Source organism: Ctenopharyngodon idella, chromosome 8, assembly GCF_019924925.1.
Source record: "Ctenopharyngodon idella isolate HZGC_01 chromosome 8, HZGC01, whole genome shotgun sequence".
Classification (NCBI taxonomy): domain Eukaryota; kingdom Metazoa; phylum Chordata; class Actinopteri; order Cypriniformes; family Xenocyprididae; genus Ctenopharyngodon; species Ctenopharyngodon idella.
Window position 1 is genome coordinate 23,269,715 of NC_067227.1, and position 16,481 is coordinate 23,286,195.

General features: G+C 37.8%; 1 protein-coding gene across 4 annotated transcripts in view; it reads left to right on the forward strand.

Moving 5' to 3' along the window:
• Window positions 1-16,481, forward strand: part of adamts10 (ADAM metallopeptidase with thrombospondin type 1 motif, 10) — a 57,842-nt gene that overhangs the window by 25,764 nt on the left and 15,597 nt on the right. For 2 of the 4 annotated variants that reach the window (XM_051903199.1, XM_051903201.1), the window contains 7 exons: window positions 402-548; window positions 1,554-1,713; window positions 3,741-3,848; window positions 4,044-4,189; window positions 4,826-4,889; window positions 7,329-7,431; window positions 13,170-13,303. In XM_051903199.1, coding sequence (XP_051759159.1) covers window positions 402-548; window positions 1,554-1,713; window positions 3,741-3,848; window positions 4,044-4,189; window positions 4,826-4,889; window positions 7,329-7,431; window positions 13,170-13,303 — 862 coding nt within the window. The remainder of the gene's footprint in view (window positions 1-401; window positions 549-1,553; window positions 1,714-3,740; window positions 3,849-4,043; window positions 4,190-4,825; window positions 4,890-7,328; window positions 7,432-13,169; window positions 13,304-16,481) is intronic. The other 2 variants (XM_051903200.1, XM_051903202.1) reach the window with 1 other exon arrangement.

The following is a 16,481-nucleotide window of genomic DNA, read 5'->3' on the forward strand; positions in this document are numbered from 1 at the left end:
CTTCAAAATACTTCCATGAAAGGAAATTCTGTTGTCATTTCTGCTGTTTTGGTAGTTGAAAAGCATTTTTTGCTATCATTGTTCAGATCTGAGCTGTTTGTGCTGGGTCACCCAGTATTCTGTTGCCTTGGCTACGCTCACGGGCCTCGGAGCTGTTTTCATAGGTGGTGAAGTCATTAGTGGTCTGGTCCTAATGGTTCGTCCAGGTACCTTTGAACTGATGGCCATATGACGCTGTGCACTGTGGCTGTCTAGACAAGGGGGCATATGTTTAACTGTGTGTAGGATTACATAAGTTGTGTGAGGTGCTGATGGGTTTGTGTGTGCGTTCACATTCTGTAACCTGGACCATGGAATTCCATTTGTATACTTCCATAAAATCATTCATCTCTCTCTTTCAGGTTTGGGATGAATCATGATGGTGTTGGCAATGCATGTGGGGTGCGCAGTCAGGAGACTGCTAAACTCATGGCTGCCCACATCACCATGAAGACTAACCCCTTCGTCTGGTCTGCCTGCAGCCGCGATTACATCACCAACTTCCTCGAGTGCGTCTGCTGCCCGAGTCTGAGATCTGTATTTCCACTGAAGCATACTGTATTTAGTGTGAAATTATGACTGTATCAACAGTAGATTTCAGTATCATAAATTCTGAAAATAATTGATGTGAATGTCTTTTTAATCTCAGTATACAGGATGACCAATATACAGGATGATTAATTATAAATTACTATAAAATTAGCGTTTTCTAATAATAAAATTATATTTTAATATAATTAAAATTATTGGCATGTGCCTGCAATCTGCTGAAAGCTAGTGCACATTTTCTGTTTTTAAAGATTTTAGTGAATCTTTATTACATTTAATCAATTGTTATTTTATTTCATTTTAAATAGTGGACTTATTTATATACATTACTGTCAAATGCAGTGATCAGTCTGATGCAGTGTTCAGTTCCTTTAAAAAGGAACATCTCGGTTACGAATGTAATCCTGGTTCCCTGAGAAGGGAACAAGATGCTGCGTTGCCTTGCTATACTTCCTGCATGCCTGAGAGTGACTTACTTCAGCCAGTCAGAAGCTGACAATGTTTTGTCCAGGTATCCTTTATAATTTCCATGGTACGCCGTCACGAGATGATGTTTCGCCAGTGAGTTTGGAGTGATTTCACACGTGCTTCAGATGCAATCACATCGTGCCTATAGCATCAACATTCTCATGCAGTGTCTCGTTCCCTTCTCAGGGAACCAGGGTTACGGTCATAACAGAGACTTTTTTTTCTTAAATTAATATTTTTGTTCTACAAAGATGTATTAAATTGTTTGAAAGTGACAGTACAAACATTTGTAATGTTAAAAAAAAGATCCTTGTCAAATTGGGTAAATGCCTTACAATAGTGATTAAAACAGGTTCGTTAACCATTAAAGCTGATTCACTCACAGTTGTGAGTTTTGTTGGATTGGTGTTTGTTGGCATCAAGGCAGTATGAACTAGCCTTTAGACTTCCATCACTTCTGACACACCCATTCTGTTTTCTTTCTGATTGTTTCTCAGCTCTGGCATGGGTTCCTGCCTGAACAATATTCCCCCCAAACAGGAATTTGTTTATCCCACCACAGCCCCTGGCCAAGCCTATGATGCAGACGAGCAGTGCCGCTTCCAGTACGGAGTGAAGTCTCGTCAGTGTAAATACGGGGTACTTGCATCACTCAGTGTAATTGACAACAGATCTTCACCCAAGAAAGAAAATTTCATCATCATCAACAACCTCATCATCATCATCATCTATTAAAAATGCAGATCAGCTTGATTTTTGACTATGGGACCATGGTAATACCATGTTTTTTCCTGATCTACACTATCGTTCAAAAGTTTGGAGTCACTTCGTAAGATTGAACTTTCTATTCATCAAAGAATCCTGGAAAAGAAAGTGTATCACTTTTTTTAAAAATATATTTAAAATATATTAAAATTGAAAACAGTTTTTAAATTGTAAAAAATTTCATATTTACAGTTTTTAATGTATTTTTATCATATAGATTCAGCTTTGGTGAGCATAAGAGACTTCTTTCAAAAACAATAAACTGCCTCTAAACCTATTGAACAATAGTGCATATCGCCATACAGAAACAGCATTGTGCTATAGACGTTAGAGTCATTTATTGTGTCAGTAACGACAACAAAATACCATGGTAATGCTATATTTTTGGACATATACCATGAAAGTACCATGCTATTCTTTAAAGTACCTTGCAATGTCGAAATAACCATTTAAATGGTTGGTATGACCCATGTGCAATATTGAATGTATTCTAAAGATATTTGATAGCTTTTTGTGAGGAACAGACAAAAATTTAGGCCACTGTTTGCTAAAATATTTCTTTTCGTTTTTGGGTGAACTTGTTCAATAATTGTTTACGTCTTATATTTTATATATAATTTATATATTATTTTTTCACATATTGACTATGATATCTAATTTAGAAGTATATAACCATCCTACAGTAAGACATCTCTGCTAAAGTGTCGTCTTTGGACAGATGAATTGTGGGTTATGGTCCTGTCCAGGTTGCCTTTATATCCCCACAGTAAATCATTTAGCACACACTCTCTCCATCCCTCCCTCTTTCTCTCTGTAAATCTGCACCAGATGGTAGTTCTACCTTTCGCTGGCCGTAACATTCCATCTTTTTGCTCTCCCCCAAGACTTCAGACCGCTGGCATTCTGCCACTTTTGTCCAAAACCACATGTTGGTCAAAAATTTGCTATTCTTTGGTTTGTGGCTCTGTTCTCTGCCAGCCATGGTTGACCTTTACACCTCCACAGACACGCATTGGAGCTCAGTCTTTAAATTGAGCTATATCTGCTCATGTTGAGTCGAGCTTTAGGTATTGACTGCTTTACGGAATGCCAGTGCAGGAAACTGAACATCTGGAGGAAGATAACAACTATTTCAGCTCTCACTGTAACTATGTAGTCTAATAAAGCAGGAAGTTATTGGGTAGGTCTGAAGTGCAGTGTGTGGCTTACAACTAGTGTTGAGTGGATTCGTAAACACCTCTGATTGGTCATTGTGTTCACGTGCTCATCAGATATGTCTGTGATTGGCTACATTGATCAACGCTTCAAAAACTTGTTGTAAATAGACATCAATGACACTCTTCTACACACAGGAGCGTTTGAAAGCAGGTGTCTATCAGCGGAGAGGCCTGCTTTCAAATGCTCCCACTTTCAAACACTTCTGTGTGTAGCTAATGACATACATATATGTTGTGAGCGTGAATACAATGGCCAATCAGAGGTATTTACAAATCGGCTCAACAGCGCTCAAAGCGTCACATGGTATTGAAGTCGGTACTTTTGACAACACTACTTACAACTGATCTACATCATGAGATGTGTCAGAAACAAAAATAGTATAACTCTTATGGACATATACCATGAAAGTACTATAATTTTATTTAAAGTATCATGTAAATAGCATCATACATGAATGTACAGTAATAAACATTCAGTACTATAGTATATAAGGGCAATTACCCTCGCAACACCCCATCAACCATCCACAGTATCATAGCAACATGATAAGAACTCTCAGAGCACCTGGAGGACAATGTTTGGTGCAGGAATGTCCTACTTCTACTCTTTCCACACAGTTCTTCAGCCTCTTGAGTGTTTCTTAATGTCTGTTTTTCCCACATTGTCTGGAGTTTTGTTTAGTGGCTTGTGTGTGTGTTCAGGAAGTGTGCAGTGAGCTTTGGTGCATGAGTAAAGGGAATCGCTGCATCACCAGTAGTATCCCAGCAGCCGAGGGCACCATCTGTCAGACCAGCACCATCGAAAAAGGGGTAAGCAAAGGGAATTCTGGGAGGAAAATCAGAACACAGATATGTGCTCAGGAAACAAAGCCTTTTTTTGACTTGATAGGTAGATAATGTTTAATAATGCAATGGTTTTATATAATATAACATAAAAGTTCACCATATGTTGGCTTTTTGTCGTCACTTATTACATATTGTTGATTAATGATATTTTCTCATTAGTGGTGCTACAAAAGAGTGTGTGTGCCGTATGGAACACGTCCAGAGGGTGTAGATGGTGGGTGGGGCCACTGGTCGCCATGGGAGGAGTGTAGTCGCACCTGTGGGGGCGGAGTCTCATCCTCTATTCGCCATTGTGATAGCCCTAGGTGAGCACTAATACTTTTATTCAGCAAGGATGCAATAAATTGATCTAAAGTGACAGTAAAGACATTTATAATGTTACAAAAGATTTCTATTTCAAATAAATAAATGATAATTTATCAGAGTCCTGAAAAAATTTAAGCAAGAAATGTTTCTTTAGCACCAAATCAGGATATTAGAATTATTTCTGAAGGATCATATGACACTGAAGACTGAAGTAATGATGCTGAAAATTTAAAACATACTAAAGCAGTTATTTTGAATTATAATATTTCAAACTTTTATTTTGCAATAATATTTCATAATATTACTGTTTTTACTGTATATTTAATCAAATAAATGCAGCTTTGGTGAGCATAAGAGGCTTCTTTCAAAAACATTAAGAAATCTTACCACCCCGAACTTTGGAACGGTAGTGTATACGAGTGATTTGATGATTCATAATGTTCTTACTCTCAGCCCGTTGTACTCAATGAACCTAGTCTGACGACATGCCAGGAAAAATCGGAAAAACTAACAGATCGACAGAAAGACAGAAGATGTCTGGCTGAAATGAACTTGAGCAGAATATATTGTGTAATTGGGAGTTACATTGAAATTGTACTCAGATGTGTCTGATGCTTGTCCTTGTTTGGATGCAGGCCAACGGTTGGAGGGAAATATTGTCTGGGAGAGAGGAAGCGCTTCAGATCTTGCAACATTGATGTGAGTTTGAAAGCCACAAGTCACTTACTAACTCCATTTTTGTGTCTGTTAGAAAAGGACATTTGTTCAAATTCTTTCAAATGAACTCATACCACACTTGTAAAGACCTTTGGCTTGTTTGTGTCTGGATTCTGCTCCTGTATCATCTAAATTAGCTGACAAGACTGAAGCTCTGACGAAACTCCCCAAACCTGCTCCTGGAGGGCCACTGTCCTGCTCCAACCCTTATTAAACACACCTGAAACCAGCTAATCAAGGGCCGTGTCCGAAATCGCCCCCTATACCCTTAAATCGTGCACTGTTTGAGGGGACAGCCATTTGTATTGGTGTCAGAAACCATAGTGGACATTATCGAGTGCACTCATTCAATCCCACAATGAACCGCAATAACGAGTGTACAACTGATGTACGCTCAACGGCTAGGGAATACCCATAATGCATTGTGAGTCACGTGCTGAATGAATAGGCCTTTAGGTGCGTTCACGCGGCCTCGTAATTCCTGTAGTTACGAGATTCTAGCTTGTAAAAAGCGTTCACTTCCTCGTAGAGCTTGTAATTACAGCTTCTAAGCTGGGAGTTTTCTGAAAGCTCCCAGATGTACCACGTGGCCGCTGTACCACCTGACCACTGTAGATTAATTTAGGCGTTGATAGTGGTGCCATGGAAACGCATAATTCCCAGTCCAAGGACGTGAACAACTCCAAATATAACGTCACATGTTGTCATCTCAAGATTCCGGTAAATACGAGGTGGTGTGAACGCAGCATTTTTCACAAGAATCGGAAATCACGTGGTAAAGTTAGTTCTGCTATGGGTCTACGGCTATTAGATTGATATGCTCTTTTCTCAAATATCGCTTCTTACCTTTTCTGTTTTGTCTGTTTTCCAAGTTGCTGTTGTATAATCTACAAAGAAATTATTTTCTACTTGTTTGTAGCTTATACGGCCACTCAGACCGTTGTTCGGATTTATTTTACCAGCTGTCATACAGTATAGGCTACGCAGCTACTCATTCAGAAATTCCCCCGATCGTATCACATACATCAAACATTATTTATATAATTTATTCATTAAAAAAAATTAACTCCCAATATATACTTCAATGGGGGGTATAAAGTCGTGAGATACATAATATTGTCGTGAGTTTAATACTTTTTAAAAATATATAGCATGTATTAATCTCATATGGCATTACATCCCACATTCAAGCATATGTTATAACTAATCCTGATCGATTAAAATGATTAAACTAAGACATAATTAATTTCCAACACCACACTGTACACAACTATCAGTCTTTGCATTAATGTTGCAACAGCACAATAATACTGTGCATAATACACACTTTAAGCTGATGACGACAGGAAAATATGAGTGAGAGATGACTGAAGTGTTTATATATATCCAGAAATATCCAGGGTGCGAGCGGTCCTGTTTCATGAATCAGAGGATCAGGCTTGCGTGATAAGGGATCTGCCAGCTGATAATTTCCCCAGCACGTCGCGAAAAACACTCTATACATCCCAATGTGCATACTATCCACCCTAAATAGTACTGAATATTACTAATGTCACATAGACTACTATTTAGGATGGATAGTATGCACGTTGAGACGCAGGCACTGTCTTTACAGCACATGGAGCGCGATAATGCACAGCCGCACCAAACAGACACGAAGAATATAAGCAGTTTAACCGCCATCACTTCGAATTATTTATTAAATTTAGCTTTTAATGAGAGCTCTGTAGTCTCACCAATAATTCACCAAGACCGTTCAAACATTTTCATGACATTTAATTCGTAAAACGACTTTGATTCCCGAGCTGGTTCTGATCGAGGCTCGGCTATCTATCACTGTAACCAGAAAAAATTTTACCCGGCGTGGATCATTCCGGAAGCCAAAAACCCGGAAGTGTGAAATAGGCCTATTCCCGCGCCAGACCAGAAGATGGCGCCCGCAGCTGAATCATCCATCCATTAATTTTCCAAACCCCTGGTCCAATGTGGGTACAGCGTAATATTATACAGTTATAAATTCCTTTTTAATTGATTATTAAATTGTTTAAATTAAGCTTTATACATAGACATTACAGAGTTCAAGATAAAGCTTTTCATCTTACTACTAGAGCTGCCAGTTTGCTAAGTTTCAAAATGATTTTTACACAGCTAGCACAAACTATGTAAAAGTGGCGGCCCTTCATAGTGAATGAGGGTATGGTGGTGATTTCAGACACAGTCAAAGTCTTAAGACTCACTAGGAACTTCCAGGCAAGTATGTTGGAGCAGGTTGGAGCTAATATCTGCAGGACGTTGACCCTCCAAGAGCAGGATTGGACACCCCTGCTCTAAATGAAGTAGACGTATTCCAGTAGAAGAAAATTGTTCACAGTTTCCATGCTAAATAAGATCCCCAGACTGACTGATTTGTGTGTGGGTTAGGAATGCCCAGCCGGATCTCAGGATTTTCGGGAGATTCAGTGTTCGGACTTTGACAGTGTTCCTTTCCGGGGGAAATTCTACACCTGGAAGCCGTACAGGGGTGGTAAGTATACAACCCTTAAAGCACCTGTTCTGATATATACTGGTCATGTCACTTTGATTTGTGTCACTTCCATTGGCCTGTTTTTACTCTGAACTGCTACATTTCTGCCTTAAATACACTTTAAGTTGCTTTGGATAAAGGTGCCTGCCAAATGATGCGAAATATATTGACAGCCATATTGATATTGGCCAATATATGTGACTTTTTAATGTTATTGCATCGGTCCGATAAGTAAAATAGGTCAAATTATAATCAAAAGGCCCCATATTTTCTAGATGGCATACCTGTTGTTAAACATACAAAAAAAATAAATGTTTACACAGAGCCTTTAAGATTTAAAATCTTTATAAAACATATGCACATTTGCATTTTGTTTCTTTATTCTTCCTTATATTTGTAAAATGTATATTTTTCTATTTAATTTTTTAAAACAAAGTTGGCTATAGACATGCATATATATATTTTTTTATTCCAATGGTTCCTAGTAGTTATTTTTCTTAATGATTGTGGGGAAGGAAATATTTTCTGCAGTTGTGTCTGTTTTAAAATTAAAAGCAGTTTTCTACTGTATGTGATTTTTGGTGTTATTTAAAGCACGTAGAGATCTGGACTAAAAAAGGTAGGGTAGGCAATTTTTTTTATAAACACTTTTTGTTATACTGGTTGAAACTCTCTTCAAATCCTGATAGCAATCAATAATACAAGTCGTCTAAATATTAAAAAATGTACATATTTCTTCTGTGGAAGTCTCAGGACCAAAAAATGTTCATCCAATCATTGCATTCGGTCCAAATGCAATGATATGATGTCTTACCTGCTTGTCAACCTATGTATTTCCATACCTCCGCACACCCTGCTCGCGCAGACATCACATGTCATCAGAGCGTTCCATGAGGAGTTGTAGACAGACAGTCACCGAGCGCCACAAGCAAACAGCAGCCGCCTTTTACAGTTCCTCCTGAACCAAAACAACAAGCTTACTCTGCGTTCATGCCATGTCATAACTGTAATTAAAAGATGGCAACATGTTACATTCTACTACCTCTACATTATTATTGTAATGTTATGTGCTTTGAGACATGAGGTAATTTAAGACTGTCTCTCATGACGCTTTGCAGACTCTGCTGTGAACGTTCATGCGTTTTGAAGGAGGCGTGGCTTTAGAGAGCGCTCTGAAGGGAGGGTGGGATCTCATGCTTTCAAAGCTAGCTTGCCATTTCTAGCCTCTCTGAAATGATCTACCCTACCTTTAAGGGGCGCTTTTTGTGATTAGTCTCACAAAATGTAGATTGATATCTAATATTGGCTTCAAAATATAAATAGTTATTGTATCATAATGGTGCATCCCTTGAACTAATGCAAATGTTTGTGCTCAGCACTGAACTGAATCACGTGATCTCTTAGTTCCCTACCTACATCTTTCATGATTGTGGGAATGTTTAAGTGCTCGATTGTTGTTGTTTAAGACTGTTTAGGGCTTTTGAAGGTGGTTTAGATATTAGGACTGGACCACCATGCTCCAAAGAACCAATCTCTGCACTGGATCAGGTCCAGGACAGATGTGAGAGAGAGATAATGAGAGAGAGAGGGTGCAGATAAGAGTCTGGCATCCATATGCCGGGCTGTGGACTGCCAACTCCCAGAATCTCCAGTTTAAGTTCCTGCTTTTGATGAGTGTGAAGCTGGCTGTCAAGGACATAACTGCCTTTAATCTGCCCCTCCAATAACATAATGGCTTACAGAGAGAAGCCCACTGCAGGCTACAACCGCTGCTTTCATCAAGTCAGCTGATTTTACAATGGAAATCCCTTGCAGCTGTTAAAATAAGTGCCAGACTGCTGTTTTACCCTGCTTTAGGGTCAGGTGGCATATAGACCTTAGACCTGCACTCTCTCTGTTTGAAACTTTTTCTTTCTTTCTTTCTTTCTTTCTTTCTGCATTTCTTTCTGCATTTCTGCAGTATGCAGTGCTAAAAGTTTAAGACAGTAGCATGCTACTTTGTATTCACATGAATGTTTAATACAGCGAGTGGTATACAGTTGTCATCCTAGACATAAATATGGTTATTTGTGTAAAAAAAATAGCTACATTTACATTATCGTTCAGATGTTTGGGATTGGTAAGATTTTGTAATATTTTTGAAAGAAGTCTCTTATGTTCACCAAGGCTGCCCTTATTTAATCAGTAATATTGTGAAATATTATTACAGTTTAAAATAAAACTTTTCTGTTGTAATATATTTTAAACTGTAATTTATTCCTGTGACGGCAAAACGTAATTTTCAGCAGCCATTACTCCTGTCGTCAGTGTCACATGATGCTTCAGAAATCATTCTAATATGCTGATTTGGTGCTGAAAAAAACATTTCTTATTATTAAAATTGTTGAAAACATTTGTGACAAAAACAAATTGTACTGACCCTTAAAGGGATAGTTCACCCCAAAATGAAAATTCTGTCATCAATTACTCACCCTCATGTCGTTGAAGATCTTTTTGAAGAAATCTGAAAGATTTCTGTCCCTCCATTGACAGCTACCACATTGATGTTTCAAAAAGTTCATAAAGAGATTGTAAAACTAATCCATATGAATTGAGTGGTTAAGTCCAAATTTTCTTAAGAGACACTTTTTATGATGAACAGGTTTAATTTAGGCTTTTATTCACATCTTCTGGAAGCTCAAACATGCTGTGTAACACACAAGAATGAACCTCATTGGTTCTCGCACACGTCAAGCAAACATGCTTGAGCTTCTGTTTACTACAACTGATGTGTGAGTTGATGAATGTTTACATGTGAATAAAAGCCTAAATTCAATCTGTTCATCATATACAGCGATCATGTCTTTTTTTTTTTTTTTTAGAAAATTTGGACTAAACAGCTCAATTCATATGGATTAGTTTTAGGATCTCTTTATGAACTTTTTGAAGCTTCAAAGTGGTAGTTATGTAGCTGTCTATGGAGGGACAGAAATTGCTCAGATTTCATCAAAAAGATCTGCTTTTGTGTTCCAAAGATGAATGTAAGTCTTACGGGTTTGGAACAACATTCGGGTGAGTAAAGGATGACAGAATTTTCAATTTTGGGTGAACTATCCCTTTAAATTTTGGTAGTGTACACAGTAATAATGAGAGTAAGAAATTTTACTGTGATTTATAGCTACTCTAATTATAATCAGAATCACATTATCATAATAACAGCGTTCTGTTTGCATGAGCTCCAACTTCATTGCAGTATTGCCTTAATCACATTATAAGGGTGCTTGTAAATGTAGCCGGTGTCTTAACTTTTGGCAGTCTGTTGAAGTAATGAGTCCAGAAAAAGATTAAAATCATGCTTTATCACTTTTGCCGAAGTTCAGGTTGAGCGCATTGCATTGTGAGATACACTATTTAACGCAGTGTGCTCTGGCTGTATACACTCCAGTGAAGCCCTCTTCTAGCCACCTCAAAAATACACCTATGGCCTGCCAGAGCAAAGCCTCATGGGATGCGCAGTTTCCATCGTAAGCCTGCTTCAGTATATGTTTTCACAGGCACCCAGGACCTTATCAAATTAGTCCAACACTAACAGAACATTGGCCAGCAGCTCAAAAACTGCCCTCTTTAGGTTTATAAAACAGAGGAAGAGTTATTATTTAACATGAAGACTGTGGTAGATGTGATTCAACTGATAAGGCAAGCAGGTCTCAGGCAGCCAAAGAAAGATTACACAGAGTTTTAGCACCACCGCTGCCAGGTACAGGCAAGGGGAATGAGTTCAGACCCTCCAGCCTTTCAAGAGTAATATAAAGGAGGCCCAGAGCAGGGACAAAATCACACACTGGTACCAGTATGAGTGAGATTATGAGTCAATTGTCTCCTTGTTCCTTGTTACATAACTTGTACAGTGTGTTGTGTGGGTAGTATGCTTTCCGCTATTAAACAATACATCAAAGTACAGTATGTTCCTTCTCTCTCTTTAACACCTTCTGTGTTTTTTTTCCTCTCTTAATTTTTAGATACCTGTTGAGAGGTGTACAAAACTATATACAGATTTTTTTTTTTTGCCTTAATGACTAAGCCCCTTAAGAAATGGGGTAAGGTGAACCTGAATCAGCATAATTATACAGACATTCTATTGTTCGATTAGAATTATGCTGATTCAGGTTCACCTTACCCCATTTCTTAAGGGGCTTTTATATAAGATGCGTCCTTGTTTCTAAAAACAGCTGGATGGAGAACAACATAATGGAAGAGAATGCAGTGTACAAATAATTAACAAAATTATTTTTGACTGAATGCAGCGTACTAAAAATGCAGCTTTTTTGAGTTTTTTTACTGTGCAAATTATTAGCTATCAGCATGCTAATTAAAGTATCACCTCTCAAAATATCAAAATAAAAAAAATATATTTCTGTAAGAAAAATCTAATAGATAAACTAAATAAATGTAATCTACATAAACTATCTGACCTAAGAAATAGACTAGCTTTAGATGACTAGTGTACTAGTATACTAGTTTTTTTTTTTTTTATTATTATTAATTTAAAAAAAAATCATTTCTTGAGCATCGAATCAGCGTATTCGAATTATTTCTGAAGGATCATGTGACTGAAAACTGAAGTAATGGCTGCTGAAAATTCAGTTTTACCATCACAGAAATAAATTACATTTGTTAAACTGGAGAACAGTTATTTTAAATTGTAATAATATTTCATAATATTATTGTTTTTGCTGTATTTTTAATCAAATAAATGCAGCCTTGGAGAGCATAAAAGACTTTAATGAGAAGACCCCAAACTTTTGAATGATGTACCTCCCAAGGAAACAGGCTTCTACAGCACCATAACATCAACTTTAAGACATAGCCTCCGTCTCCTCTCTCTTTCTTCCTTGTCCGTCACATGAGTTGTGTGATTTCTTCTTTGTCTCTCAGGGAATGTGCTGAGAGAGGCTGTTTTTCCCTCCGACGTGCTTTATTTACTGTTTCTCAAATTTGTAGGGCCATTACAGAGGAGACAGGGGAATAAAGCAAGTGTGTTGTATGTGCGTTTCAGCTGCTTTATCTTAAGCAAATCATCTGAAATGTGCCTCGGACCCCCCTTTCTGCTACTCAAGGATGTGACAGCAGTGGAAGAATAAACTAACTTACATAAACCCCACAAGCTCATTAAAATACCACATGCAGCCATGGAACTCTACGGAGTGCTGGCGGCCGTCCCGCAGAGTTAGTATAGTTATAAAGCTCAGTTTGGCTGCGTGAAATACGCAGTTCATGTGTCCCCATTGTTAGAGGCACATTAAACTGAAGAGCGAATTTGCCAGAAGTTTGTTTTTAGGTTTGTTTTGCCTTTGTGTAATGTTGTAAAGTTAACAATGCATAACACATGAGGAGTCAGTTCTATACAAGCAACAAGAGCGTAATGGTGTTAGCATTAGTTTGTGTCACATTGACGTTGTGTACCGCATGTGACAATGTTTTCAACGTCTTACATAAGAGCTTTGCAGATTTAATGACGTCCTGTGATGCTCATGAGGATACATCAGTCAGTTTAAGATGATATTTCTGCACCACTAGCTTAGCTAATCTCCTTTATCTTTCTTATGGGATGTAGTGTAGGAACAACTTGTGGCACTTTTACTTCAAGACATTCAACTCTGTATATCTCCAGCTCTTTTTGTAAGTATGTAACATGTTAAATTGCTGACTAAATGGCTCATGATCATTGAGGTGTGATGTTTTGCACGTTTTGGCTGCAGGTGGGGTGAAGTCATGCTCACTGAACTGCCTGGCAGAGGGCTATAACTTCTACACTGAGCGCGCTCCAGCTGTGGTGGACGGCACACCCTGCAGGGACGACTCTCTGGATGTTTGTGTTAATGGCGAGTGTAAGGTGAGACGGTAACACACTTTTCTTTAAGTATACATATCTGAGAGTTTTCAGATAGCAGATATGATATGCTTTTCCAATTGTCGTTTTTGGATGGCTTTGAACTTCTGCCATAGCAAGAGACAGAACAGAAAAACTCCCTCTTTTAGTGATTGACTCATAGATCCACCAATCAAAGACTCATCACATTTTTTAGTATCTATTAACTCTTTCCCCGCCATTGACAGAATTTTCCGGCTTTACTTGTTTTCACTGATATTTGGTAGGGGGCCCTTTTATGTATCTTCTGAAAGAGTACTGAATCTCCTGATCAAAACACAGGCGAAGAAGCAGAAACAAGCGATAGCATATGTCAACTCAACCAGAGGTCCCCGGCTCAAATTTTTTATTTTTTTAATATTTTTTCTGTAGAAAGACAAACATAAATAGTGATGAAAGACAAAATTTTAAATGTCACACCACTATTTTGTAGAGGAGGTCAAAATTACAATTTTCACTTGAGATTTGGAGCCAATTTACAGGGGTGTAAAAATGACTTTATAAAGATGGCAGCATCATTATTTTATTTTTACATAGAGATTGGTATATTAGTAAAATCTGTTGACCTTAGCAATCTTTGTTGCATTATATGCCAACGGTGACCGTTCAAAAATTGGCTTTTTTGCCTCAAGTTTGCATGCCTGTAACTCAAGAAGTATTAAAGATATCTTAATCTCCTTTTAGAGTTTTCCTTTTGGCATTTTCATTTTGGTTCTCTTTGGCATCTCTATGGTTCAATCCCAGAGATATGGACATGTTAATGCGGCTGCATGAGTAAATTGTTCACATTTTCAGTGGTCAAAAACCAAATGTGGGTAACTTTGCATATAGATGATACTTTTTAAAGAGGAATATCTGATGAACAAATAACGTTGAAACTAGAAATGTATTGTGTCAACTTAATTGCAAAGAATATACCTGAGTGCCATAAATATTCCTTTTCCAAAGTTGTCATGCCTATAACTCTAAAAGTATTTAAGATATCTTAATATCCTTCTAGATTCCCATTCTTAATAAACTTTCCTTTTAAAATCTCCATTTTCACGGCCCTATATAGTTCAGTCCCATAGATATGGGGATCTCAAAGCAGCTTCATGTTCAAATTGTTGAATTTTACCCATTTTCAGTGATCGAAAACCAAATGCGGTTCACTTTGCACACAGCTGATACTTATTGCATTTAAAGAGGAATGTCTGAAGAATAAATGTTTAAACTAGAAATGGATCTTGTTTCCCTCTATCAAATGAATTTAGCATAAAACAGGTATAAAAATGCTCCTGAGAGAATTTTGGCCAGTTAGTTGACTAACATTGACAAGATTTTGTCAAATTTGCAAAAGCGACATAGAAAAATGATAGTCTTAAAAGCATCATGTGTTGAAAAAAACAATCAGTATTTTTTTTGCATCATATGCCATTGTTTCCCAGTCACATTATAGTGTGTGAAAACAGCCTAAAATATTTTGTTTATTAGCATGTTTCATAATGCAAACTGTATACTATTTTGTTTAGTGTTTCATTTTGTTGTACTGCACAGGACAGGCTGAATGCTCTCATTTGGAGTGAGTTGGGCTGGTTTATCTTTGCACTGTTGTCCAGACCAGTGGTTGTTTTTATCAACAGTTCAGCTCAGTCCAGCCCTGTTCTGCTCTGCTCTGAATGCTGCAAGAACTCAGTGACCCCCCCCAGATCCATCTGTCCTCAGTGCACGCAGCTGAACATGATCACAGCGACTTCTCCCACCCTCCCCACTGTCAACTCTCACCCATTCTCCATTTCTTTCCTTCCCTCCTCTCTTTCCTCTCTTCCTCCATCTCCTTTCCTCACTCATTCTCTCTGCTTTCTTATTTATGGTGCATATAAAAACCGGAGAACAGCAGGGGGAGAAATCAAAGTAGTGTTTGCAGCCTCATGGTGGCTTAGCTTCCAAACAATAAGGGTTTGATTATGAAAGCAAGAGCTTTGAAGCACAAGGCATTAAAAACAGCCCGTGGAACCATGTGTCCCAAAGCTCGGCTCTGTTCGGTCCAGCACAGGACATGCCCTGCCTTCTCCGAGCGGCCACTGACTTACCATTGTTGTTGTGAGAAAATAGGTCACACATTTGCAGGTTATGGAATCTAGGCCAGGTCAACAAAAGTCTTTGGAGCTTTAGTGGGATTTTTGTGAAGTTGCACAGGCCTGGATTTGGAAAGTCTCAAGCAGTTTCAGGTCTGCTGGTTTCTGAGTTCATTTTGTGTTACCTTTTAGATCCTGACAGCAGAGACTCTTCGGTTTCTTCATTAATGGCCTGTTTTTGTGTAGATTTAGCCCCTCTGGAGAAACCTGCTTTGCTTTGCACATTGTCAATTTAAATGGATTGTGATCTCTCAAGTTCTGGGATTGCTCTCAAGATTATACATCAAACCTTTATGTTTGTATTATGGCTGTCAAAAGTAACGTGGTAACACATGCGATTAGTTAAATATGTTAACACCATCTGAGCTCATGACTTTCTTCTGTGGAATAGAAAAGATTGCAGTATAGATGCAATTCCAGTAAATGGAAACTGAAGCTTTCAAGCTTCAAAAATAACGCAAAAGCACTAAAATCATAGAAGTAGGAAAAGACTAAAATTGTTTTTCAGTGAAAAGCTGAATATCTCTACTTGTCCTTGGCATGCTCATGAGGTCTGGAGTCATAGTGCTGAATACTGTACTAAAATATGAGGGAAAACAATGAAAAAATACTTTTATTTTGAAATTTTAACTCTGGATCAGTTACACAGCTGTCTGGATGCTCTGCCATTTTCAGTTCGAGCAAGAATTTTTGCAGAGCACATGGCTTCCTCTATGCTATCCCTAATGTTTTATTTTTCACTTTTCTTGATACACTGTTTGTCTGTAAGTGACGTAAAGTTGATCATTTTCATATTAAGCATAATTTATTAAATAGAGCATGGAAAATAGTTTTACAAATGTGTTAATATGTATAGAGATATGCCTAATTACTCTAATTACAAAGAATGATTTGGATGTTTTATACTGAGTATGTTTTGTTCTGTATTTGCAGTTTTGCAAATAAGATATGACTGATAACTTGCAGTAAACTGAAAATATTAATGCACTAACAGTGTTTTTAGAAGACTAAAAATGTGGAAAGTA